This window comes from Diplotaxodon limnothrissa, linkage group LG2 (genome assembly GCF_057381915.1).
Source record: "Diplotaxodon limnothrissa isolate DT_005_m linkage group LG2, D_limnothrissa_male_GT1.1, whole genome shotgun sequence".
Lineage (NCBI taxonomy): Eukaryota > Metazoa > Chordata > Actinopteri > Cichliformes > Cichlidae > Diplotaxodon > Diplotaxodon limnothrissa.
This window is the reverse complement of record NC_140597.1, coordinates 31,092,620-31,117,392: the sequence shown is the minus strand read 5'-3', so window position 1 is coordinate 31,117,392 and position 24,773 is coordinate 31,092,620. Positions and strand designations below refer to the sequence as shown.

The 24,773-nt window shown below is 37.9% G+C and overlaps 2 protein-coding genes across 3 annotated transcripts in view; both read left to right on the top strand.

Annotated features, from left to right (window-relative positions):
• The window catches only part of LOC146638725 (pregnancy-specific beta-1-glycoprotein 4-like), a 35,244-nt gene extending 23,429 nt beyond the window's left edge, over window positions 1-11,815 (top strand). The window contains exons 4-8 of one of the 2 annotated variants that reach the window (XM_085362317.1): window positions 16-24; window positions 10,351-10,671; window positions 10,795-11,052; window positions 11,277-11,399; window positions 11,589-11,815. In XM_085362317.1, the coding sequence (XP_085218443.1) occupies window positions 16-24; window positions 10,351-10,671; window positions 10,795-11,052; window positions 11,277-11,399; window positions 11,589-11,815 (938 nt within the window). Of the gene's footprint in view, window positions 1-15; window positions 25-10,350; window positions 10,672-10,794; window positions 11,061-11,276; window positions 11,400-11,588 lie in introns of those variants that run through there. The other variant, XM_085362326.1, reaches the window with a different exon arrangement.
• Window positions 11,816-15,235: 3,420 nt separating this feature from the next.
• On the top strand, window positions 15,236-24,544 carry LOC146638724 (uncharacterized). Its single transcript, XM_085364463.1, has 8 exons — window positions 15,236-15,290; window positions 15,377-15,739; window positions 16,869-17,231; window positions 17,692-18,054; window positions 23,430-23,531; window positions 23,682-23,939; window positions 24,018-24,143; window positions 24,363-24,544. The coding sequence occupies exons 1-8, from the start codon at window positions 15,236-15,238 to the stop codon at window positions 24,542-24,544; spliced, it is 1,812 nt and encodes a 603-aa protein (XP_085220589.1).
• Window positions 24,545-24,773: the final 229 nt, after the last annotated feature.

Below are 24,773 nucleotides of genomic sequence, written 5' to 3'. Positions count from 1 at the left end.
TGTTAAAATATGTAGAGAGTAAAAGTAAAAGTTCTCAGAAAAAAAATTTAAGTACAGTAACAAAGTATTTTTACTCTGTTACTTTCCACCTCTTAACCACTATATGAGTTACCAGGATGCTAGTAACTCTGTCAAAAGGATTTCCCTCTGTTTAGTTTCTTTTGTTGCTCAATCTGAAAAAAGGTATTTTTTTTCCTGTCTTTTTAAAGTGTATATATAATTTTGTTTTAATGCTATACTTTCCTTTGTACATACATCATGATTTGCGCTGTTTTCATTTAAAGTAATAAAAAATGCTCTTCTTTCTCAGTCACTATTTAGTAAGGAGAGCTGTTACTGGTGGGTCTTTTCTTATATTGTGGGGCCATATAGTGTGAAGTTCTTTGTGGTGAACTTTGCACACTGACAGAGGCTCAGCTCCTTTCTGGAAATAATGAGACTAACAACATCACTCTGAAACAACATGTCTCATCTCATCTGGTCTGCTCAGTCAGGAACAATGTCAGTAATGTCTACATAGAGCAGAGGATATCTACCTGTGGTAGGAACTAACAGGAGACGATTGTTTGTATGTCAGCATGCATAAAATCAGGTGATTAAAGTGATCAGCATTTTTACACAGACTACACCGCTGAAGGTCCACAGAGGTGATGTCGAGATACTGAAAGGTCTATTAAATAATGAGATTTCCTATCAGACAAATTATCAAAGCTCATAAATATTGAATTTCATACATTTCACTGTTCTTCCACATTTTGAATTCTGCTTTAATGCATCCAGTCTTATGTTCCTGCTATGAACCTCTGCTAGAACAAAGTTTATGATTGTAATTTTCTTTTAATTTGAACTTGACGTAACAAAGTACATTTTGTTTCATGTTATTTAGTTTCATTGCTGCATAACACTTTTTGCTTCATAATTTAAATTCAGTTCAGATCAGATGTCACTATGTAGCGCCAAATCATAGCATCTCAAGTAATATCACACAGTAAAACATTAGAGTATATTAAATTTGAGCACTGTCAAACTACCTGTTATAGAGATAATAATACCAACAGCATTTATGATACTTGGTCATCAGGCTGGGATCACTGGGGCAGCACAGGTTCAACACTGTTGTAGTTTATTTGGACTTACAATACCCCTGGGGCAAGTTTAACACAGTTTTGTTGTTGTTCAGAGGTGCTAGTGTTTTTTAAATCAGCATCAGTACAAATATCAAAGAAATGTTCAAAGGCAGAACAACATTTATGGAGCCCAGTCCCGTGTCTGTAATCATGTTGCAGATTTTTCTTTGTTCAGTTCATATGTTAGATAAACAACCAAAGACACATTTAAGCATAAATGTAGTGACAGTGCCATTATTCTTGGTGTTAAAATCTCTTTATGACATTAAAAATAAAGCTTCTGTTTTATATTTGCTGAATTTTAATTTACTATATATTAATACAGTTTGCTTTTGCACAGACATATATTTATAAATACTGATGACTTTGCTATGGTTGAATGATGCCATTAATTAGTTGTTTCTCATCTCTTTGGAGTCTTTTTCACTTCAATTGTTCATCAACATAATTGATAAAAAAAAAAAGGTTTTAAAATAATTAAACATTTATTGCTTCTTTCTCTGCATTTCTATTCTAGTCACATCCTGCCTGGTCTGAGTTCACACATTCTTATCTGAAGATGATCAGTAATAACAAGAAATGGCAATAATGACAAATGCTTTCAGTTAGTACTGAAATACTGTGAAAGTAGTCACATCCTACCAGATCTAAATTTGCATGTTGTGATGTGAAACTGGTCACGAACAGGAAACGTGGTCAGTGTAGGGTGCGCCTGTTTGCATCTGTGTAAAGGAGAGTTTGTCTGAAGGAACCCGTGTTTGGACTGTAGTTGATGCTATTAGGAGTCCTTTAATTACCCCGGTGGTATTAGAAACAGCCCCTGTATAGATTTTGATGTAGACTGTTAGAGTCATAAGTCAAAAAAAGTAATATATTACACTTTACTCGCTATTTTCCTTAAAAATAATGCTGCATTACTTGATTACTCCCTGCATTAACAATTCATTATAATTTTTACTTTGACGTACAAAGGAAGAGGATGTTTTTTTGGTGTAATTTTAACTGTTTATGAATAATCACTCTTTCTCCTTAAACTGTCACTAGTGAGGAAGCACTCTGACACGGCTGACTGCATCAGCACACACTGACCAGTGAGAAGAGATGTATTAAAAACAGGAGCTTTAATATAGTTGTTTCCTGTTATTTTTGTATTTAGAAACCGTTCAGAAAATTGTCATTTAATGTGTCATTTGAACTGTTTGCCCAGTAAGACTTTTTGGTGTCAGGTTTCCCTCTACTGGTTTACAGAGGTATTGCATTTGCTTACAAATAAGTTCAGTGAGTGAGTCAGAGAAACTCTTATTTTTCTTTCTTTTATTCTTTCTTTCTTACTTTCTTTCTTATTAAAAAAAACGTGTACTTATTATTATGAAAACAGTGCTTGCAGGGCAAAGCTTCACAAAACCTACATGCAAAGCATCATGTTTCTCTAAATCATATAAATAGTATCGGATGATTTAACCAGAGGAGAGCAACTGAGGGGAGCTTCACAACAGGAACATTACAGAGACAAAGCATGACATTTAGACAAGTGTGAAATGGCAGCACAGTGTGGCTGTATTGTGGGATGAAGGCACAGACGACACGGGTGCTCTAGTTTTTTCCTCTGACTTTATTCACCACAAAACATGAACTGAACACAGCGAAACCCCTCCTCCCGACCTGGGTGTGAGTGGAGCCCTCTGGTGGGCCATCAGAGTATTTACTTTTATTTTGTATATGTACTTTGCTCACATGATCTGAATCTGTCAAGGCTAATGGGAAGAGGGACTCAGGAGATCACACTTCAGTGCATTTTATTTACACTGGAGTAATATATATTTAACATTAACAAAGTAGCATGTGAAACAGTGCTCCAGGGAGGGATCCAGGGAATCCACAACTCCAAAAAATAAAACATCTCAAAAACAATGTTTAAATAAGGACATGGCTTCACATTGCGATGAGTGTGGAAGTGATGGTAACACATTTCAATCAAGCTTCACTGCATTTCTTAGATTGAACTAAGAGTGTTTTAGATGATTATAAGCCTTTATTACCAAAATGGGTGGCGAGAAGGAGAGAGAAAGTTTTTAAGACCTGTGTGTGTCTGTATGGCAATAAATACTTGTTTGTATGGTCTAAACTGAGACAGATGGGAGCCACAAAACCACTATTTCTGTTTTAGGTCAACATTTGCATCTGTTACCACAGTCATTCTGGTAAGAACTGAATACTCAAAACTGTGACATTTTGTTGTTTGCTTTTTGTCATCTAGCCATGTTTGACCTTAATGGCCTTGAATTATTCAAAAGATTCAAGGTTTAAAGCTAAAACAAATCTGATCTACACTACAACAGCACAAATGACGCAGGCAGTTTGGAGCCTCAGCGAGGATGGAGGTGTAGCTTTTTTTTTAGTTTTTTAGGTTCCTTAACATGCCAAATAAGTGCATAAGGGGCCATTTGCAACATCTTATGAGGGTTTTTACCACTCTGAGTCTCACTGCACACTGATTTAGAGACAGTATGCTGAATACAAGCAAGTTTAAATGGTTTAAAGCGTCACAGGAACCATGGCATTACAGCTCTGATCAGTTTCTCAATCATGAGCCTGCTTAGCCTGTACCTGACCTGTGATCTGATGATCCCTAAGCAGGTGGAAAAAAATCCAACTTTTATCGGCAGGTGTCCTGTCCTTCAACAGGATGTACATGAAATGTCCTAAACCAGGGCGCCTAAAGAAAACCTGTCAGGTTTCATCCTTCCAGAGGGGTAGACATTTTTGCATATGTCATCATTTATTAATCTGTTCTCCTTATAAGCAGGCCTGCTAAAGTGCTGTAAAACACCTCACTGAGAACAGTCACAAAGTGCGCCTCTCCAAATTACAGTGGGCTTCGGAGTAATTAACCTATTTGGGACATGTAATCACATTAGATGGTAAGTCCCTCTGTATAAAAAGGACTGCAGCGATTCAGTCCATTCCAAAATCACAAAGACAGTTTTGGACATAAGATCATATTGCTGACAGTGGATGCCCAAATATGTTGTGCGACAGGCTCCACTATCAGCAGTGGTTCAGTATACAAATTTCACAGCTACTTGACTGACAAATTCTTTTGGACTCCTGCACTTCTGTATAGCAGCTAGACTGCTTCATACAGTGATGCCAGTTCCTAACACCTGAGAAACTTGAGCATCATCCTCATTTCCCTTGTAAATATAACAACTAGCTGTAAGTTCCTTTGTTATATCTACTGATTTCTGACACTTTGAAACTCTTAAAAAGAATTTTGTGGTCATTTCACAAATGATTTTGCTTTGAACCACCAGATTAAACCTTCTTTCAAAAGTGCACTGTAAATACCTTTAGGATGTTTTAAATATCACAATGTTATTGATGCTATTATATCAGACAGATTTCTCCTGTCTGAAAGGGAGAGGCAGTACAGGCTTAAGAAAGAAAAAGACTCAGTAATAATAAAAAGGGTGGCGATTCAGATGAAGATGAGTGGGTAGGATCCACAGAACAGTAGAGACATCATTTAGGGACAAGGTGGCAGTGAGTGATTTAATTATTGAGTATGCTTAAACAACATTTTTGAACTTCTTAGGGTAACTCTCCTGTCTGAAAGGGAGACACAGTACAAGTTAAGGAGAGAAAGGCCTCAGGCTCAGTATCACACCTGGCTGGGAATCCTGGAGGGAGGAGTTAAACGATAAGCATGATTGGGATTCACAACTGACATTGTGAAAGGAAGGAATTGTTAGAAATAAGTTTAATTATGTTTCATTTTTAAATTAATTGCAATTTATACTGATAATAGAGTTAATACACTCCTCATTAGAAGGATACAAGCATCCCATGGTGTGAAGGGTTAACAGGTAAGAAAGTTGAGTGTTTTTAGGTGAAATTGCTACACGCTTACACAACAGAAAGGGAGAGGATGCCTTGGCCTTGTGCGGGGGTATAAACTGTTGTTCCAGTAATGATGATGGCGCAACAACAAATAGAAACTATAAGGTGTCAGTTAAAGCTGACATCAGCGAGGAAATTAAACATGTCTGGTAACAAGTGCAGACTTCCTGTGTTGTCTCACACAAGCAGCGCTTTCCACACCTGCCTTGCATATTGTAATCAACTGTGGAGTATTTCAGATTGAAGCTTGCAGCAGTTCTCATCATAGATCATGGATCATTGTCTATTAAGAGAAATATGTCTCATTAGCATTGTAAATGTGTACGATATGACCCACAAGCGTAAACTAGGCTTTACAAATGTGTACAATGATTCATGTGTAACTTTTGAGGACTCACATGTGCGTGCTTCAATCCACATACAAATCTGAAGCAATTTGGCCACATGTAAAAGTATTTTACAAATGCATACATCCAAACCTGAATAAATACCAGGGGCAGATCTGCTTAAAGTACTTGAACTTAATACATTCTGGGTAGTGATTAGTATTCATTTAGGTTTGAGACATATTTCTCTCAATAGTTGCCATAATAGGGAACATTAAGTCATTTCTGTTACCTTGCCTGCAAATGCCTGTTTTGGGCTAACCAGTTCTCTTTTCAGTTCTCTTAGTTACTTCCTTTGTACTTCCACAGAAACCTTGCTAATCTAGGTGACCTTAGACTACCTCCACTGCTCCATTCAGTCCCAACTCAAGTAAGACTGTTAACCACCCACTGGCTTTTTAAAATTAATTAAATCGACCTTTCGGACGCCATTTAATCACTTTATTCCCCTCTAACAAAGCTCCCGTGTGTCAGTCTGCAGTGCTGCAGAGTTCCCCCATACACTCCCTTTAATCCAAACAGACATGACAAAATGCACAGTGGACTCCAACACTCATCTGACAATCCATCCATGATCTGACCTTTCCAGCCCAACTGCCTGATCACGTTACGCTCAAAAAGGAGGGTGAGCAAAGCAGTACACATTACTGACTGGTACCCCACACTAATGGGATTATCAGGTTGTGATGAGTCCCTCACTGAGAGGCTTGATGGGGATAATGTGTTGGAAGCCATCAGTGAAGGAAAAGAATCGCCCAGGCTGGAGATCTTGTACAATATCAAACCTTTGTATAACTATGCACGCACTGGCTTCCTGCAGAAATGAAATGGGATTTGGGATACAGTCAAGAAACTAAACATTTGAGTTCAGAACGCCATGCTTTGAGTTTTTGCGAGTTTATGATTTCTTGTGGTTTTGACGAGGGATTTGTTCTAACTCTGTGTTGGTTATGGTCTTCTGTTCATTCATATTCACCGATACTTTTTGGGTTTCTTTGTTTTTTGTTTCTTTAGTTTCGTGCTGAGTTTTGGATTATTTTGGGTTCAGTAGTTCCCTTTTGTGATTCCTTTCTGTTCCTCCAGTCTTTTCTCTGTGGTTTTGTCAGCATGACATCAATTGTAATGACATATACCAAACTTAATTTCCTTTATTGGGATTGTCCTCTTAACTACTCTGTTTACATTTTTTCAAACTGAAGAGTATGAAATGAATAAATTGTATATCTCATATCTCAATTCTATATCTTCTATGCTCAATATATTTTCAACTTCTTATTTGAGAAAACAGGACGTTTTGTCGACACGTGTGCATAAACATAGTTCTTACTTCCATTTTTAAGGCAGAGTAAGAGGAAGTATGTAAAACAATAGTCCTGCCATAACATTCGGACAGTTTCATTGCAACCCCCTCAGAGTTGAAGGTTCCAGCTTTGTTTTATAATGCAGAGAGTACTTATGCAGGGTTTGCTTTTCTCATAGATGTATTCAGTGCATTGATGGAGTTAGGGTATGTGAACCATGATTTCCTTAGATGATTTTTCACATTTCCAGTAGAGTGCTTATATATGACCTCTCTGCATTGAATCACATCTGTTATTAACCTCTGTCTCTCTTCCACAGCATGTCTTTTATCCTGTCTTCCTTCTCTCACCCCAACCGGTCGAAGCAGATGGCCGCCCCTCCCTGAGCCTGGTTCTGCCGGAGGTTTCTTCCTGTTAAAAGGGAGTTTTTCCTTCCCACTGTCGCCAAAGTACTTGCTCATAGGGGGGTCATGTAATTGTTGGGTTTTTCTCTGTATCTGTGAAGCGCCTTGAGGCGACTTTTGTTGTGATTTGGCGCTATATAAATAAAATTGAATTGAATTGAATTGAATATGTTGCTTACTTAGGCTTTGCTGATGTGTGCATCCATTGCAACATAAGTATATCATTTACATCCTATGTTTCTTGATCATGATTCTTCTTCTATGCATGTTCGCCATCACTCCTCGTGCTTACTGAGAGTAATCAAAAGTAAGTGAAAAATTGCAAAGCCTCCAGTGTGCAGAGTCTGCAGTGTTTAATTTAAATACATTCAGTGACATTCTGCTATTTACCACTGAAAACCTGTGTTATTACACATTCATTCTAAACACATTACGAGCCGTTTACGGAGAGAGATTTAAATTTGCATTGTTTTCATTTGTTTTCTTTATTCAAATACTGTAAGCGAGTTCTATTACTTTTGAGTCTGTCTGCTTTGATGGGTAAAAAAAAATATGTTTTTTGTTTTTGTCTAGAGGACATTGTTTCACAGTTTCATGTTGTGGTAGTGATTTGCATCCATTTAGTATTTACAGTTTACACTCTTTCTTTATTGTTTATTTCTCTTTCTTTCAAAAAGCAAACTTACGCAAACCTGCAAACATAAAATGATGTCTCTCCTGCACACATTGTAAAGACCATGAAACAACAAAGCTCTCCCCACAGAAACCTCTGGTCTATTTTGAATTACTTCCTGTTTTTTTTCTTAGACCATATGTGAAGGCTTTATTGACACTTGAAAGTTTTCCCCCAGTAAAGAGTATTGCCTAGATTGTCTATAGATTGCATAGGTAATTCCCCCAAACTACACCAGTTGAGGGAAAAAGATTCATTAACATTTGAGGATATTTCTTGCGATCAGTTCATTACAGCACACAAGCAAAAGCCTGCCTCACTTCTCTCTATGTCACTTCTATTTGTGTGGGCAAGTAGAAGTGAGTCACTTTATTTCCTGCTCTTGTGAAAACACCCTGTCTGTATCATCTACTGTTTGTTGTCAGTTTGCCTGAGGTTCACAGGAGGTTCAGCATTTGTTAATATTTTTCTATTATCTTTATTCTTTTAAGATTAAATCCACAGTGTTGATATATGAAGAGGATGGAACCGTTTCTTATTGTTGTGTTATTAGCAGGAGGAACTCATGGTAAGATTGTCTTCATAAAAAACACCAAACATTCACATTCGTAGTGTGATTCTTATAAGCTCATGTTCTTTTGAATGCATATTTTTCAGCTTTCTTTCCAGTTGATGAAACTACATGTGATCTCAATGCAAACAGATGTCCATGCTCTCCTCTTCTTAAAGGAACTGTGTATATCCAATGTGATGTGATGGCTAATGCTAGTGGCCGTGATGTGAAGTGTTTGAAGGTGCTTCCCAGGGTGAACATAACTGTGTTTAATCTCAAGAAAGAAAAAATAATGATAGACAAGGAATTTAACAACAGACTACAGTTCATGAACGGGACACTCAAGATCACAAACGTGAAGAGGAATGATTCAGGTCAATACAGCATTGAGGTCTTTAATTCAAATGGAGTCCAAGAGAAAAACATTGTTTTCACCCTGGATGTTAAAGAAAATGGCAAAGTTGAAGGCAAGTTATATAACTTATTCTTTATTGCATAGTTTTGATGTTATTATAAAGATAATCAGACATGTAAACATTATGTGGCAGTAGAACTGTTAATCAGTATCCATCACTTGGGCAACAAAATGATAGAAGATGAAATGACAAAAAATAAGCATATGCACAGAGCAAATGTACAGTGAACAGAATAGAACAGAACATTTCCTGATATATTATTTGTCTATCTATTGATGTTTCCAGTTATTTTTGCAACATGTGGACCACTACTCATATTCATAAATTAATCATCTTTTATTTCCCAGTAACTACCACGTAAACTTAAAAGGCACACTGAAACTTTCCACTTGGTCATTGATTATTATTAGTTGCATTAAATTTAAACATTAAGGTTGGAAAAAGAAGCACTGTAGCAGATGATAAGAACACAAGTAAATCAGAAACCATTAAAAAGCAAAGAAGAAACAAAGCTGAAGTTCTCAATAACTGGGTTCACAAAATAGGGTTGGAAAGAATAACAGATGAGAACAATAATAAATTGGAAACCTTTAAAAAGCAAATCTCACTGAAAAAGATGTACTTGGAGTGTATCAACGTGGATTTCCTGACACCCGAATTGGGGTCAGTTAATAAAGTATTCGACCCCAATGTAAACTGCGTAACGGTACCTCAGAAAACCACACAGGCATTATGATTGTTGTATTTTTAACCTAATTCTGCAGCCTCAAAACCAAGTGGCTCGTTTCACATTTGAAACTTCTATGTTGCAAATACATAGACTTAGTTTGTGTTTGAATAAAAGTCTAATCATCTTCACATACAGGCTAATATTTTTTTAACTGAACCAAACTGTTACTATTAAGCTGCACATAGCTGTAAAAGACAATGACGGTTTTAGTAAACTTTGAGTAGGGCGGTTCATTTAGCTCTGTATTCACCAGCTCTTTGTTTGCTTCAAGCACTAAAACCACTTGATTCATTTTAGGAAAAGATCCTGGTTTGGGCTACTGGAATACATTTTAAAAGTAACCTTCCCATCACTGCATGCTCAGTGCCCAAGTGCTGTGTCAGCTAATGTGATGTGTGTTGCACCTTTCCACTTACTTGCTTGCTTTTCTTTAAATATTGATGCCTCTTTCTGAGATCCTTTCAAAATGAATATGCAGTAAAAACAGCTTTGAGAAATTAGATCATTAAATAATCTGTAAAAGGTCAAAATACAAAAGATTACAAGAGTCAGTCTTTTTTTTTTCATTTTCATTTGTGAGTTTCGATTTTCCAGTTAGAATTTCCAAATTTTCATTTTGAAAAAGATCAGCACAAGTAAAATAGAACCCTTGCTGTGTTTAAGTCATAAACCTGTGTAGTGCTCATCGGCATGAGCACTAAATATTTCTTCACATAGTGTGAAGTGAGACAGACAGTAGGCACAAAACATCGACGATTGTTTTAGGTAAACATTTGCAAAAGCTGCTGCAATCCTTCTGGTAGGGACTGAATACTCCAAAAGTTTACAGTTTTGCTTTTGTTTACTTTTTTTATTTGCAGGTTTGGAAACTTGCTGTGACATTAAACAGCATGGAGCTCAGTGTTATGGATCTTTAGGTGGAAATGTGGACATTCAACTGATGGACAATACCTCAAAGACATCAAAATACCAATTGATGAAAAATTCATTAAAAATACTAAATGTCAGAAATAATAAAGTTCTTCCTAATGCTGAAGGACAAAGATTTGTCTTTTCTCCCAGTAATGGAACATATAGGATTGCTAACATGAGCAGGAATGACAGTGGTAATTATACCCTTCAAACCTTTGATTCAGATGGAAGAGCATCAGGCGAGTGGACTTTACAGTTGTTTATTCAAGGTAATTCCTTTTAATTAATAGAAATGTAATATTGCTTTAGTAAGCTTTAGAATTTTCTGCTTTTGCTGTTTTTCATTAAAGGCCAACTTAAAGACTTAACTCATCTGTATGTGTTTCTCTCAGCTCCTGTGTCCTCTGTCCTGCTGGTCTTGGAGTGTCTGTCCCAGGGAGAGAGGAGGGCGTCCTGCTCCTCTGAGGGAGGGGACAGTCTTCAGTACAGCTGGACTCTGAATGGACGCACACTGACAGATGCTGAGCTCCTTTCTGTAAATAATGAGACTAACATTATTACCCTGAAACAGCACGTCGCAGGACATCTGGTCTGCTCAGTCAGGAACAACGTCAGTAATGTCTCCAAAGAGGAGAGGATATCTACCTGTGGTGAGTGAGAACGTGATGAAAAAAGGTTGATAATTAGTTTTTGTTGATTATTTGTACTTTCATAAACCCTCAGACTGTTTGAGGTACATTCAATTAAAATGAGCAATCAGTAAAACAGTGATATCACATCAGTAAATCAAGTGGTCAGCTGTAATGGTATATTAGTAAATTAGTAAAAACATGCATTTGTTTACTTGTTTGTTTTTTATGTCACTTTATTTCAGAAGCAGGTATTTTGCAAGTGATCGGTGGTGTTCTCTTAGCACTGCTAATTTTATTAGTTATTGGTATAGCAATCATCTTTGATCAGAGGAAAAAACAAAACTACAAACCTACAAAAGAAAAAGGTACAAAACCTCATTTTTACTTCACTCAGAAGTATCATATTTTTGCTAAGACTATGTTGATGCCGCTGTCATGTAAATTCAGAAATGGATAATAAAGGCATTGTGTTTGTGATTTTTAGTCAGAATCAGAAATGACAGTGAAAATCAGAAGTCAAACTAATGTTTTAATTTGATCTTACTACTCTGCAGACGAAGAGGATGACCAAGTGGAGCTCAGAGCAGCAGTGAATTTGCAGGCCGAGATTGAGCTGGAGTTCGATGTCGAGATTGAGAGTGAAGATGAGGGTGAGGGTGAGACAGAGGCAGAGAAAAAGGTGGAAGTGGAGTATGCCCAGGTCAAGTTTCCAAAGCAACCTCGACACACTCAACCAACAGGAGATAATTATTTATATGCAACAGTCCGTAAAATGAGGTGATTTAAATGGTCGGTGTCTTTATACAGACTGCACCACTGAAGGTCCACATGAGGAGGTGACATCAAGACACCTAAAGACACTTTTAATTATCAGGCAAATACACAAAGCTCAGCTGATTAAAACAGAGCATCAATGCATCCAGTTTTAGGTTCCTTCCGTGTTTAATTACAAGCAATATGTGCGTTGTCTGCATTTGCATTGTGTTAAAGCTCTGATAGAATTAAGGTCATGTTTGTAGTCATCCTTTAAATGAAAATGATTAAAGTAAAAAGTGTGGTGAACATTTCTATGAATTTCTGTGCAGCAAAAACTTGAAACAGTGATAAAGCATCAATGTAAATAAGGCCCAGCAAAGGCTCTTTAGACTGCTGGCAAACTTCTATAGATATGCAACAGAAAGCATCATCTATTGTAGTATGACAGTATGGCATGGCAGCTGCACGGCACAGGACAGAAATGACATGGCCAGGGTAGTGAGAACAGCACAGGGCACTGTGGGAAATCTTCTCCCAGATTGGGACTCTGTGTATGCTTGCTGTGTCCAGAAGAAAGCCAGCTGCTTTGGTGCAAATCCCACGCACTTGAGTAAATGACTGTTTGTCCGTCTGCCTTCTTGAAGGTGGTTTAGGACTAAGCAAGAAGCATTAGACTGAAGCACACTCTTTCCCCTAGAACAATGAACTCTATCACCCCCTGTGCGCACACACACACACACACACACACACACACACACACACACACACACACACACACACACACACACACACACACACACAGGACAACTGCACTTTGGAACATGTAACTACAATGCTACCGTATTTTCCTGTTCTGTATATTTATATATTATGTATCTTTCTGTGCTTTGTATACTAGTTGGTATTAAGCTGACCACATGCAATTCCGTTATGTGACTGCGTAATAAAGGAAACACCAAAGGATCTTTGACTCATTTAAATCTTTGAATCAGCCATTCAAAACAATGGACAATGCACAACAGAGCTGTAGGTGAAAGTTCAGGCAGGGTGGAGAGGGTGAAGATGAGTGTCAGGGTGATTTCTGAAAGAAGGATATTGGAGCTAGAATGAAAGGGACAGTTTCCAAGATGGTAGTAAGACCTCCTATGATGGATGGAGTGCTGATTTGGAGACAGAAACAAGAGACAAAGCTGGAGGTGGCAGAGTTGACAATATCAAGATTTACAGTTGAGTGTCCAGCATGCACAAGATTATAAGTAATTATATCAGTGGGGCAAGAAAAGTAGATTTAGAATGTAAAAAAGTAAACTGTGAATTTGTTTTAAGAATAAAGTGCTAACAAAAATGTTATCTGTGATGTGTGATGTACTTCTTGATCTGGTCCCTGAACATACCTGCAAAGGATGCAGCGTTTCCAGCTCAGAGTAACTCTTTATTACAAACTATGAACAATGCTTCTGATGTTGTCCACTCAACTCAACTGATGTAGGGCACCAGCTCCTTACTGTTAGCTTATCTTCTCTGCCACACACACCCTGGTCACAGCATACTCCTGTGTACTGTGAGACCAGGACGTTGCAAGTGTTGATCTTAAGCTTTAATCCACTATAAATAAATTCATGTAAATAAATTGTTGTGGGAACTTATGAAGATGTGTTTTCACTCAAGGAGTCAAGTTTGTAAAAGATTGATCTCCTAGCTGCAGGTAAATGTTTGGTCTCCCAAAGAGAAAATCTGACCGGCTCTAGTGATGTTTTCATTATTATTATTTTGGATCTGCTTGAATAAAATACTGCTTATAATGTGTTACCAAAATGAACATTATAAGTTCAAAAATATTGGCTGGTTCCATTTTATAAGCTATAGCTGTGAGTATGTGGAAACTAGTGTGTTTATTATCAACTGGTAAGGATTATTTCACAAATGGTAAATGGCCTGTATTTATATAGCGCTTTACTAGTCCCTAAGGACCCCAAAGCGCTTTACATATCCAGTCATCCACCCATTCACACACACATTCACACACCGGTGATGGCAAGCTACATTGTAGCCACAGCCACCCTGGGACGCAGTGACAGAGTTTTGATTCATCTGTGATTATAATGTCACATTACAAACTTCATCATTCATTAATGCATATATATATATATATATATATATATATATATATATATATATATATATATATATATATATATATATGTGTGTGTGTGTGTGTGTGTGTGTGTGTGTGTGTGTGTGTGTGTGCGTTTGTATGTTCTGTTTACATCTCCTCCAAAACGTAAACCCTAATTTCTATGCTTAATATATTTTGGCCTGATTATTTGTAAAAAACTGGTATTTTTGCCAGATTGTCCCAGGGTAAAAACTGATGAGATGCCCAGCTGTACACAAGTATGTTGCCTGACATGTGCATAGACATAGTTGTATAATTGTAACTTTTATTACCGCTTTCAGAATAGAAGATCCCATCCTTGCTCTGTAATACGGGAAGTACCCATGTAGGTTGTTTTTTTTCTCACGAATGAGTTTTTCTCAGTTCCAGTTAAGTGGTTGCATGTGTATTACTGCCTTAGCTTGGTCATCCATTCAAATGTAAGTAAGTTATATGCATCCTTCTTTTGTTGACGTTCACCATCACGTTTTATGTTTACTGTGTGTAACTGTACAGAGTCTGGAGTATTTAATTACACTACATTCATACAGACTGTCTGACATTTAACTCAATGTTTTGTGTTATTACATGCCTATTCTATTCTATTAGCACATTTCAAGTGATGTAAAGCTTAAAATATACATTTTAATTTCCTTTTATCAAAATAATATTTTTACAGTGTGCTTTGATGGATATCTGTGTTTTAATATTATCTGGACAGCATTGCTTCACAGATTCATGTTGGGGCAAAGATTTGCATCCTTTTAACAAGCTGCTTTTTACCTGGTTGTCTACATTTTATTCTTTATATATTGTTTATGTAACACTGATGAAGCGCTAATGAATTAATACAGGCTAGGTATTGAGTGAAATATTATTGTCCCATCCTTTCTGAATAAAAATGTCTCTTCAGCACACCCATGAAGCTTACTAAGCAGTATAGCTCTCCTCACAAGAACTTTTGTAATACTTATGAATGAACTTGTGATTTTAGCTTTTGTGTGTCGTTTTCAAAAGTATACATTATGTGAAGACCAATTCAGTGTTGTTTAAACTTAGTTATTGAAATAGTGGAGGAAAATGATTTGTTCACATGTGGTACATATTTCTTTCGGTTTGCTACAGCAGCCTGTATCATTATTCTGTGTGCTGGCAAGTAGAAGTGATAGTTTCTTTTCTGTTTTAGTGAAAACATCATGTGTTGTCACCGATTTACTTTTTCCTGTCAGTTTGGGTTTAGGTTTGTTGCAGATTTATATCTGGATTTGTTCATAATTTTCCAGTCAATAAATGAAGAGCATGGAGCAGTTTCTTATCATTGTTCTATTAGCAGGAGGAACACTCGGTAAGGTTTTCCTCATAAAGATGACAAACATATACATTTTTAGGATTAATAATTTAAACTTGTGTTTTTTCATGCTTTTTTTCCAGCTCTCGTTGCAGTTGATGAGACTACTTGTGACCTCAGGATGAACACAGGTCCATGCTCTCCTATTCTTGAAGGAACTGTGTATATCCAAGTGATGACTAATGCTAGTGGCCGTGAAATGAAGTGTTTGAAAGTGCTTCCCAGTGTGAACATAACTATGTTCAATCTGAAGAAAGAAAAAATAATGATAGACAAGGAATTTAACAACAGACTACAGTTTATAATCAAGAACGGGACATTCAAGATCACAAACATGAGGAGGAATGATTCAGGTCAATACAGCATTGAGGTCTTTAATTCAGATGGCGTTCAAGAGAAAAATATTCATTTCACCCTGGATGTTAAAGACAATGGAAAAGTTGAAGGCAAGTTATATATTTTGAAGTTATTATAAAGTTAATCAGAAATATAAGCATCTGTCACAACGGGACTGAAGGGACTCAAGCGCAGGCTCTGGGTCGTGAAAAATAAAGAGTGTTTATTTACAGAAACACCAGTTGAGCTATTTACAAAGTGAGTGAAAAGACAGATTCCGGGAATCCACACGAACAGGGAAAGACACTTGCACCAACACACGCTCCTAGGTCCACGCTCCTAGGTCCACACTCCATTCACGCTCCACGCCACATGCTCCTCTTCACTCTCCACCAATCCACAAGAAACACAAAGCTGGCTCCAATTCTCACACACTCAGTCACACAGGTAACACGTGGACAGGTCCAGGGAAATCTATTCACAAAGATACGAGAAGATTACTACGGGAAGATCGCTAGAGATACGAGAATAAACAAGGCCGGGGTTAACACTGACAAGAGTTGGCAACGGTCCAGTGACGAGAAACACAGAGCTGACATCTTATATAGTTACTGGAACATTGTCGAGTGATGAGCCACAGGTGTGAGATTACGAACAGGTGCGTGGGCCAAGGGAGGGAGCCCACAGGTGAGCTCTCCCCAGGCAGTAGGAGGAAGGAGGGACAGTGAGGGAGGGAGAGAGAGAGCAGGAGCAAAAAATCTAAACAAAAACATGTGTAGTCACACTGAACCGACCGGTTAGAAACAGGGACCCTGACAGCATCATGCTGCAGTAAAACTGCAAAACAGTACCCACTTGTGCAACAAATGATAGAAGATCTACTGAAAAAACTACAAAGACAGATGCAAATGTTTCATGCTGCTTGATGTTTCCAAATTCTTGAAGAGAATGAATGGAAAATTTTGCAATATAGTATTTGTCTATCTATGGGTATTTCCAGTTATTTTCACCACACATGGGCTGGTATCCATTTTCATAATGTAATCTTTAACTTTAAACTGTAAAGGGACACTGAATTTTTAAACATGGTCACTGATTAGTGTTAGCTGCACTAAATTAGTACTTTAGGCAGTGAAGAAGAAGTATTATAGTAGAAAATTTGCCAGGAATGAAGCCAATCATTTCCATTTGAAGTGTGAATAATTTAAGCTCATGTTCTTTTGAATGCCTTTTTTCCAGCTCACGTTTCAGTTGATGAGACTACTTGTGACCTCAGGACGAACACATGCCCATGCTCTCCTATTCTTGAAGGAACTGTGTATATCCAAGTGATGACTGATGCTAGTGGCAGTGAAATGAAGTGTTTGAAGGTGCTTCCCAAGGGAAACATAACTGTGTTCAATATAAAGAAAGAAAAAATAACAACAGACAAGGAATTTAACAACAGACTACAGTTTATAATCAAGAACGGGACACTCAAGATCACAAACCTGAAGAGGAATGATTCAGGTCGATACAGCATTGAGGTCTTTAATTCAAATGGAGTTCAAGAGAAAAATATTCATTTCACCCTGGATGTTGAGGACAATGGCAACGTTGAAGGCAAGTTATATATTTTGAAGTTATTATAAAGTTAATCAGAAATATAAGCATCATGTTGCACTAAAACTGCAAAACCGTACAAATCACTTGTCCAACAAATGATAGAAGATCTGAGGAAAAAAACTACAAAGACAGATGCAAATGTTTCATGCTGCTCAATGTTTTCAAATTCTTGAAGAGAATGAATGAAAAATTTTGTGATATAGTATTTGTCTTTCTATTGGTATTTCCAGTTATTTTCACCACACATGGTATCCATACTCATAATTTAATCTTTAACTTTAAAGGGACATTGGACTGTTAAACGTGGTCATTGATTAGTGTTAGCTGCACTAAATTAGTACTTTAAGCAGTGAAGAAGAAGTATTATAGTAGAAAATTTGCCAGGAACGGAGCCAATCATTTCCATTTGAAGTGTGAATAACTTAAGCTCACGTTCATTTGAATGCGTCTTCTCCAGCTCTCATTCCAGGCGATGAGACTACATGTGACCTCAGGACGAACACATGTCCATGCTCTCCTATTCTTGAAGGAACTGTGTATATCCAAGTGATGACTGATGCTAGTGGCCGTGAAATGAAGTGTTTGAAGGTGCTTCCGAGGGGGAACATAACTGTGTTCAATCTGAAGAAAGAAAAAATAACGACAGACAAGGAATTTAGCAACAGACTCACGTTTATAATCAAGAACGGGACACTCAAGATCACAAACGTGAAGAGGAATGATTCAGGTCGATACAGCATTGAGGTCTTTAATTCAAATGGAGTCCAAGAGAAAAACATTCATTTCACGCTGGATGTTAAAGACAATGGAAAAGTTGAAGGCAAGTTATGCAACTTACTCTTTATTGTATATTTATGAAATTGTTATAAAGTTAAACAGAACTATATAAGTATCATACGTTTTCAGTGTGTCTTTTTGATTGGTGTCTGACACTACCAGCTATGGTGGTGTGCTGAGGTTTAATCTACAGGGTGGGCCATTTATATGGATACACTGTAATAAAATGGGAATGGTTGGTGATATTAAAGTCCTGTTGTGGCACATTAGTATATGTGAGGGGGCAAACTCCTCAAGATGGGTAGTGACCATGGGGGCCATTTAGAAGTCGGCCATCTTGGATACAACTTTTGTTTTTTCAATAGGAAGAGGGCCATGTGACACATCAAACTTATTGGTAATGTCACAAGAAAAACAATGGTGTGCTTGGTTTCAACGTAACTTTATTCTTTCATGAGTTATTTACAAGTTTCTGACCACTCCTAAAATGTGTTCAATGTGCTGCCCATTGTGTTGGATTGTCAATGCAACCCTCTTCTCTCAGTCTTCACACACTGATAGCAACACTGCAGGAGAAATGCCAGCACAGGCATCCAGTATCCGTAGTTTCAGGTGCTGCACATCTCGTATCTTCACACCATAGACAATTGCCTTCAGATGACCCCAAAGATAAAAGTCTAAGGGGGTCAGATCAGGAGACCTCGGGGCCCATTCAACTGGCCCACGATGACCAATCCACTTTCCAGGAAACTGTTCATCTAGGAATGCTCGGACCTGGCACCCATAATGTGGTGGTGCACCATCTTGCTGGAAAAACTCAGGGAACGTGCCAGCTTCAGTGCATAAAGAGGGAAACACATCATCATGTAGCAATTTCAAATATCCAGTGGCCTTGAGGTTTCCATTGATGAAGAATGGACCCACTATGGACAAACCATCACTTTTGTTGTTCCAACAGTCTTGGAGGGATCCGTCCAATGTGGGTTAGTGTCAGACCAATAGCGGTGGTTTTGTTTGTTAACTTCACCATTCACATAAAAGTTTGCCTCATCACTGAACAAAATTTTCTGCGTGAACTGAGGGTCCTGTTCCAATTTTTGTTTTGCCCATTCTGCAAATTCTGTGCGCCGATCTGGGTCATCCTCGTTGACGCGCTGCAGTAGCTGGAGTTTGTAAGGGTGCCATTTGTGAGTAGCTAAAATCCGCCGAAGGGATGTTCGACTAATGCCACTCTCCAGTGACATGCAGCGAGTGCTACGCTGTGGGCTCTTGCTGAATGAAGCTAGGACAGCCACTGATGTTTCTTCATTAGTGACAGTTTTCTTGCGTCCACATTTTGGCAAATCCAACACTGAACAAGTTTCACGAAACTTAGCAAGCAGTTTGCTAACTGTAGCATGGGAGATGGGTCGTCTCGTAGGGTGTCTTGCATTGAAATCTGCTGCAATGACCCGGTTACTGCGTTCACCAGATATCAACACAATTTCGATCCGCTCCTCACGTGTTAACCTCTTTGACATGTCAATGGCTGTGAACAAAGAGAAACATGAAAGAATAAAGTTACGTTGAAACCAAGCACACCATTGTTTTTCTTGTGACATTACCAATAAGTTTGATGTGTCACATGGCCCTATTCCTATTGAAAAAACAAAAGTTGTATCCAAGATGGCCGACTTCTAAATGGCCCCCATGGTCACCACCCATCTTGAGGAGTTTGCCCCCTCACATATACTAATGTGCCACAGATAGGACTTTAATATCACCAACCATTCCCATGTTATTACAGTGTATCCATATAAATGGCACACCGTGTATATAAGAACAATAAACTTTATTTACATGGCACATTTATTAACATTTATTAAGGTTATTCACAGAAAGGGTTGGAAAGAATAACAGATAAGCACAATAATAAATCAGAAACCATAAAAAAGCAAAGCTCAGTGAAGAAACCAACTTGGAGTGTATCAATCTGGATTTCCTGACAACTGAAATGGTTAATCAAGTATTGAGCCACAATGTTAACTGTGCAATGGTAGCTGAAAAAGTGCCAGATGCATTATTTTTTGCACTTGTAACCTGATGCTTCAGCCTTATAAAAAAGTGTCTGTTTCATATTGTGTTACAAACTCAGTGACATCATTTTTGATGGGCACCTTTGTAATTCCAAAAAATGTAGGTAATGCTTTATAGTAAATCGGTTAATAAATAGTAAATTCATAGATAAGTAATATATTAAAAGAGCTTGCATTTGCACAGTCACCTTCCTTTGGGAAAACAACTGAACAACCTCTATTAAACCATTAAAATGTAGTTCACAGATGAAATGTAAAAACTTGTTCTGACTTGTAGAAAAACACTGGGAACCTGCTACATTTAAAATGGCTTAAAAAAGTACTAGCTTTGAAATGTACTCAAAGTAAGAAAGTAACACCAACTCCTTGAAGAACATTCAAAACTTTAACTTGTGAAGCTAGAACTAAACAAACAAAAAACCTAAAACACAGGGAATACATCAAAACAGCTTGGAATAACCAAGGAAACACAAAGACACAAGGAAGGATAAGCAAACGCACTGAAAACGGATGTAATATATACATGAGGGTGATTAGGGAAGAAGAAACACATGGGAAGCAAAACCAAATGCACTGATCTCGGGACGAACAACTGTCAAAATGAAACAGGAAGTACACAAACACGTGACACAGAAACCTGGAGAAGAGCGGGGGAAGAAACAAGGAGACAGATAAGACCACAGGCTCACACAAGCGACACAGGAGTGTGACAAAGACACAAGAGGAGCCTCACTAAACAAGAACACAAGACTAAAGCTGTATAAACTTGAACTTAAATCATCATTATAATACAAAGACCTAATAAATCTGATTTAAAAACATGAGGACTTGCATGTAAACTTCTAATTTCCAGTTGATCAAATACACTTAGAGCTTTTTTAGACTTAGAGCTTTTTATTGTCATTGTGCAGTTTCTTGCACAGCGAAATTGGGTAAATACCACTGAGCAGTCCTTGACTTTATATCTAACATCTCTTCTTCCTCTGCCACTTGAACCCTTGACTGTGGCACACAGTTTTTCCTCTTTGATCTCTTTTTATGCGACATCCCCTGGTGATTAACACACAAACAGGATTGTATTCCATGCGTTACTGCTTAGGCACAAATCGGTTTGATGTTTGAACGCATGTACTGATGAGAAATAATAACTCCTCTCAAATATGTTAAACCAATAATAAAAAGCCTGTGTTGAAAATGTAAGGAGTAGAACAAAATTTTTTAAAAACTATTCAAGTAAAGCACAGATACCTGAGAATTCTACTTTAGTACAATAACAAAGTACAAATACTTTCCAACTCTGTATAGTATCAAATAGGGCTGCTCAATTAATCGAATTTTTAATCACGATTACGATCTGGAATTTCAACGATCATTAAAAATGACTGAGCCGATTATTAGCCCCTCCCTCATTTATTCGCGACACCTTAAAGGCCGGTCCGTGAAAATATTGTCGGGCATAAACCGTCCGTGGCGCAAAAAAGGTTGGAGACCGCTGATTAAGAGGACCCGAGGGAAGCTCGGAAAGCTAAGCAGAAGTTATTTGGAGAGTGACTGCCGCTGGTTGAAAAGAGAGTTAAAAAAAAAAAAAAAACTTCAGTGGTGTTGCACACTATTTTATATTATTTTTTTAAAGTCATTGTTAACCCTTTAAAGCCGGTCAGAGCAGCACGCTCCGTGTTGTGTAACTATTTTTAAATCCCTGTAGAACCTGAACCGTGTAAGCTAGCACAATAATTTGTTTTGCATATGAAACCGGAGGAGTTGTACTTACATCTGATGCCATCAGCTTGTCCTCGGTCACGGTTTCCTTCCACATATAGCTTTGCAAAAATTGCATAAAAAGCGCTTGCAGGAACAAAAACATAATATTCCAGAAACACGCTTTGCCGATCCATCAGCTGTTCGTAACACTTCCCAAGACTTTGTGGACTGGTGCCAGCTGAACTACCTCCAGATCAACGCCAGTAAAACCAAGGAACTGGTGGTAGACTTCCGCAGGCACAAGCATTCTCCACTGCAACCACTGAACATCCAAGGTATGGACATTGAGGCTGTGGACAGCTACAGGTACCTTGGTGTTCATCTGAACAACAGACTGGACTGGACTCATAACTCAGACGCCCTCTACAGGAAAGGGCAGAGCAGGCTCTACCTGCTGCGGAGACTCAGGTCGTTTGGAGTGGAGGGCCCACTCCTGAAGAAATTCTATGACTCTGTTGTGGCTTCTGCTATCTTTTATGGTGTGGTCTGCTGGGGCGGCAGCATCTCTGCTGGGGACAGGAAGAGACTGAACAGGGTGATCCGAAGGGCCAGCTCTGTTCTAGGATGCCCTCTGGACCCAGTGGAGGTGGTGAGTGACAGGAGAACGGCGGCTAAGCTGTCATCCCTGATGGACAACATCTCCCACCCCATGCAGCAGACTGTGACAGCACTGAGCAGCTCCTTCAGTGGGAGACTGCGGCACCCACGGTGTGGGACGGAGAGATTTCGCAGGTCTTTCCTCCCCACTGCTGTCAGACTCCATAATAAAGACTTTAACTGATCAAGCACACACATCCATACATATGCAATAATACTAAGTGCAATAATCCTTTCTGTCATCGTTGTATTTTTACTCAGTTGTATATAGTATTTGTATTTGTATTCTATTCTTATCTTATTGTATATTTATTTTATTTTATTCTACTGTATATAGTATTTTATTTTATTCTATTCTGTACAGTTGTGTACTGTATTTATTCTTATTGTATTCTAATTTTTGCCTCATAACTTTTGCACTGTCCACTTCCTGCTGTGACAAAACAAATTTCCAACGTGTGGGACTAATAAAGGTTGATGCACATGCTGTTTTCTTTGCAAATTTGCATCATAGGATTGTTTTTTGTTTTTCCTGCAGTATATAAAAACTGTATCTCCAAAATAAAACTATGAAGACACTCAAAATAAATTTCCTGTTGTTGTAAACTATTTTTTGCAACTTTATTGTATTTAAAGTTTTGAGGGATAAGCCTCTTAAATTTCTCCAAGTAGAAATATATGTAAACAAAACAAAAGCGATTTTCAATTTTTTTTGTAGTTTATTGCACTTTTTTGCAATTTATGTAATTACTATGGACTTAATGCATACATATTATTAAAATATGGGCTATAACAGTTGTATTGATGTATAGCAACTTGAAATGCTCCCACAAATGGCACTGCAGCATGTAAAAAAAATAATATAAGCTCTGGTGGACTTGGTTCTATAGTAGGTCTTAAAGGGTTAAATAAATATCGTCAAATAATCGTGATCTCAATTTCAGTGAAAATAATCGTGATTATCATTTTTGCCATAATCGAGCAGCCCTAGTATCAAACAGGAGTGACAGTGATAATTATACTCTTCAAGCCTTTGATTCAGATGGAAGAAAATCAGACGAGCGTATTTTACAGTTGTTTATTCAAGGTATTTTTTCTGTTCTGTTGGCAAACTAAATAATATATCACAAAATATCAAATACATGTATTTTGTTCTTTCCTTGTTTCTTTTTAGAGACTATAGAAAAAGACAGAGATTCTGATTTAAAATCTAAACTCATCTGTGTGTTTCTCTCAGCTCCTGTGTCCTCTGTCCTGCTGGTTTCTGAGTGTCTGTCCCAGGGAGAGAGGAGGGTGTCCTGCTCCTCTGAGGGAGGGGACAGTCCTCAGTACAGCTGGACTCTGGATGGACGCACACTGACAGACGCTGAGCTCCTTTCTGGAAATAATAAGACAAACATCATCACTCTGAAACAGCACGTCTCAGGACATCTGGTCTGCTCAGTCAGGAACAATGTCAGTAATGCCTTCAAAGAAGAGAGGATATCTACCTGTGGTGAGTGAGAACAATACTGATAAAAGCTGATTCTTAGTGTAATTTTTTTTTAAAAGTTATCTCTTTATCTGCTCATAGGCTTTGTTTTCATCAGCTGCTCATTATTTAATGGGACACAGATGTCAGGGTGGGTGCACAAGTCCAGTAATACCCTTTGTCCCGAACCAACAGGAGACCCTTCCACGGCCACACAAACTGCAGTGGGTAAGGAGAATAACATAGTGTCAAATAATCCGCTTTGATTAAACTGCCATCAATAATGACCCAAGGTATTATTAAAGAGGGAAGATTAACTCTGATGAAGGGGATTAATTCATGGTTTTTTTCCCTTTGTCTTATAAAGTATGGTATATAAGCAAAATTCTACAATGACTCTTCTTTCACCGCTCTAACTTGTCATAAATATTTTGTTTTTCTGCACAGGTGCTTCCTGGTTCGTGTTTGGTTTGAAAGCCGCTGTGGTAATTATATCATTAAGTGGAATTTCGCTCTATTTCGCTTGGAAGAAAAAAACAATATTGGAGGGCCCTGCTGTCCCACAAAGGATGGAATATCCAGATAACTCTGTTTTGATGATTGCATTGAGTTCTCACTCCAACACATAGTGTCACTTTTCACCTGTTGTACATTTCTCATGTGTCCTCATAGGCTTGTAAATAAGCATTAGTGGGGGTTTTTTCATTCCACATTTTATTGACAGCTTAGTATATTTTTAGTATATGTCAATATGTTTTTTGTGTTTTTATTATTCAAGAACAGCAATCCAGCAAAATATAATCGAAGTGGAAAATCAGAGAAAGATCTTTGTCTCCTTCTTTCATGTATTATTTATTT

What these genes read in the sequence shown, in the direction of transcription:
- LOC146638724 (XM_085364463.1), top strand. Translation starts at nt 15,236, where the DNA reads ATGAAGAGCATGGAGCAGTTTCTTATCATTGTTCTATTAGCAGGAGGA. An exon ending in AGACAATGGAAAAGTTGAAG is followed by an intron (nt 15,740 to 16,868) that starts GCAAGTTATATA and finishes CCTTTTTTCCAG; the next exon opens with CTCACGTTTCAGTTGATGAG. An exon ending in TTTACAGTTGTTTATTCAAG is followed by an intron (nt 23,532 to 23,681) that starts GTATTTTTTCTG and finishes TGTTTCTCTCAG; the next exon opens with CTCCTGTGTCCTCTGTCCTG.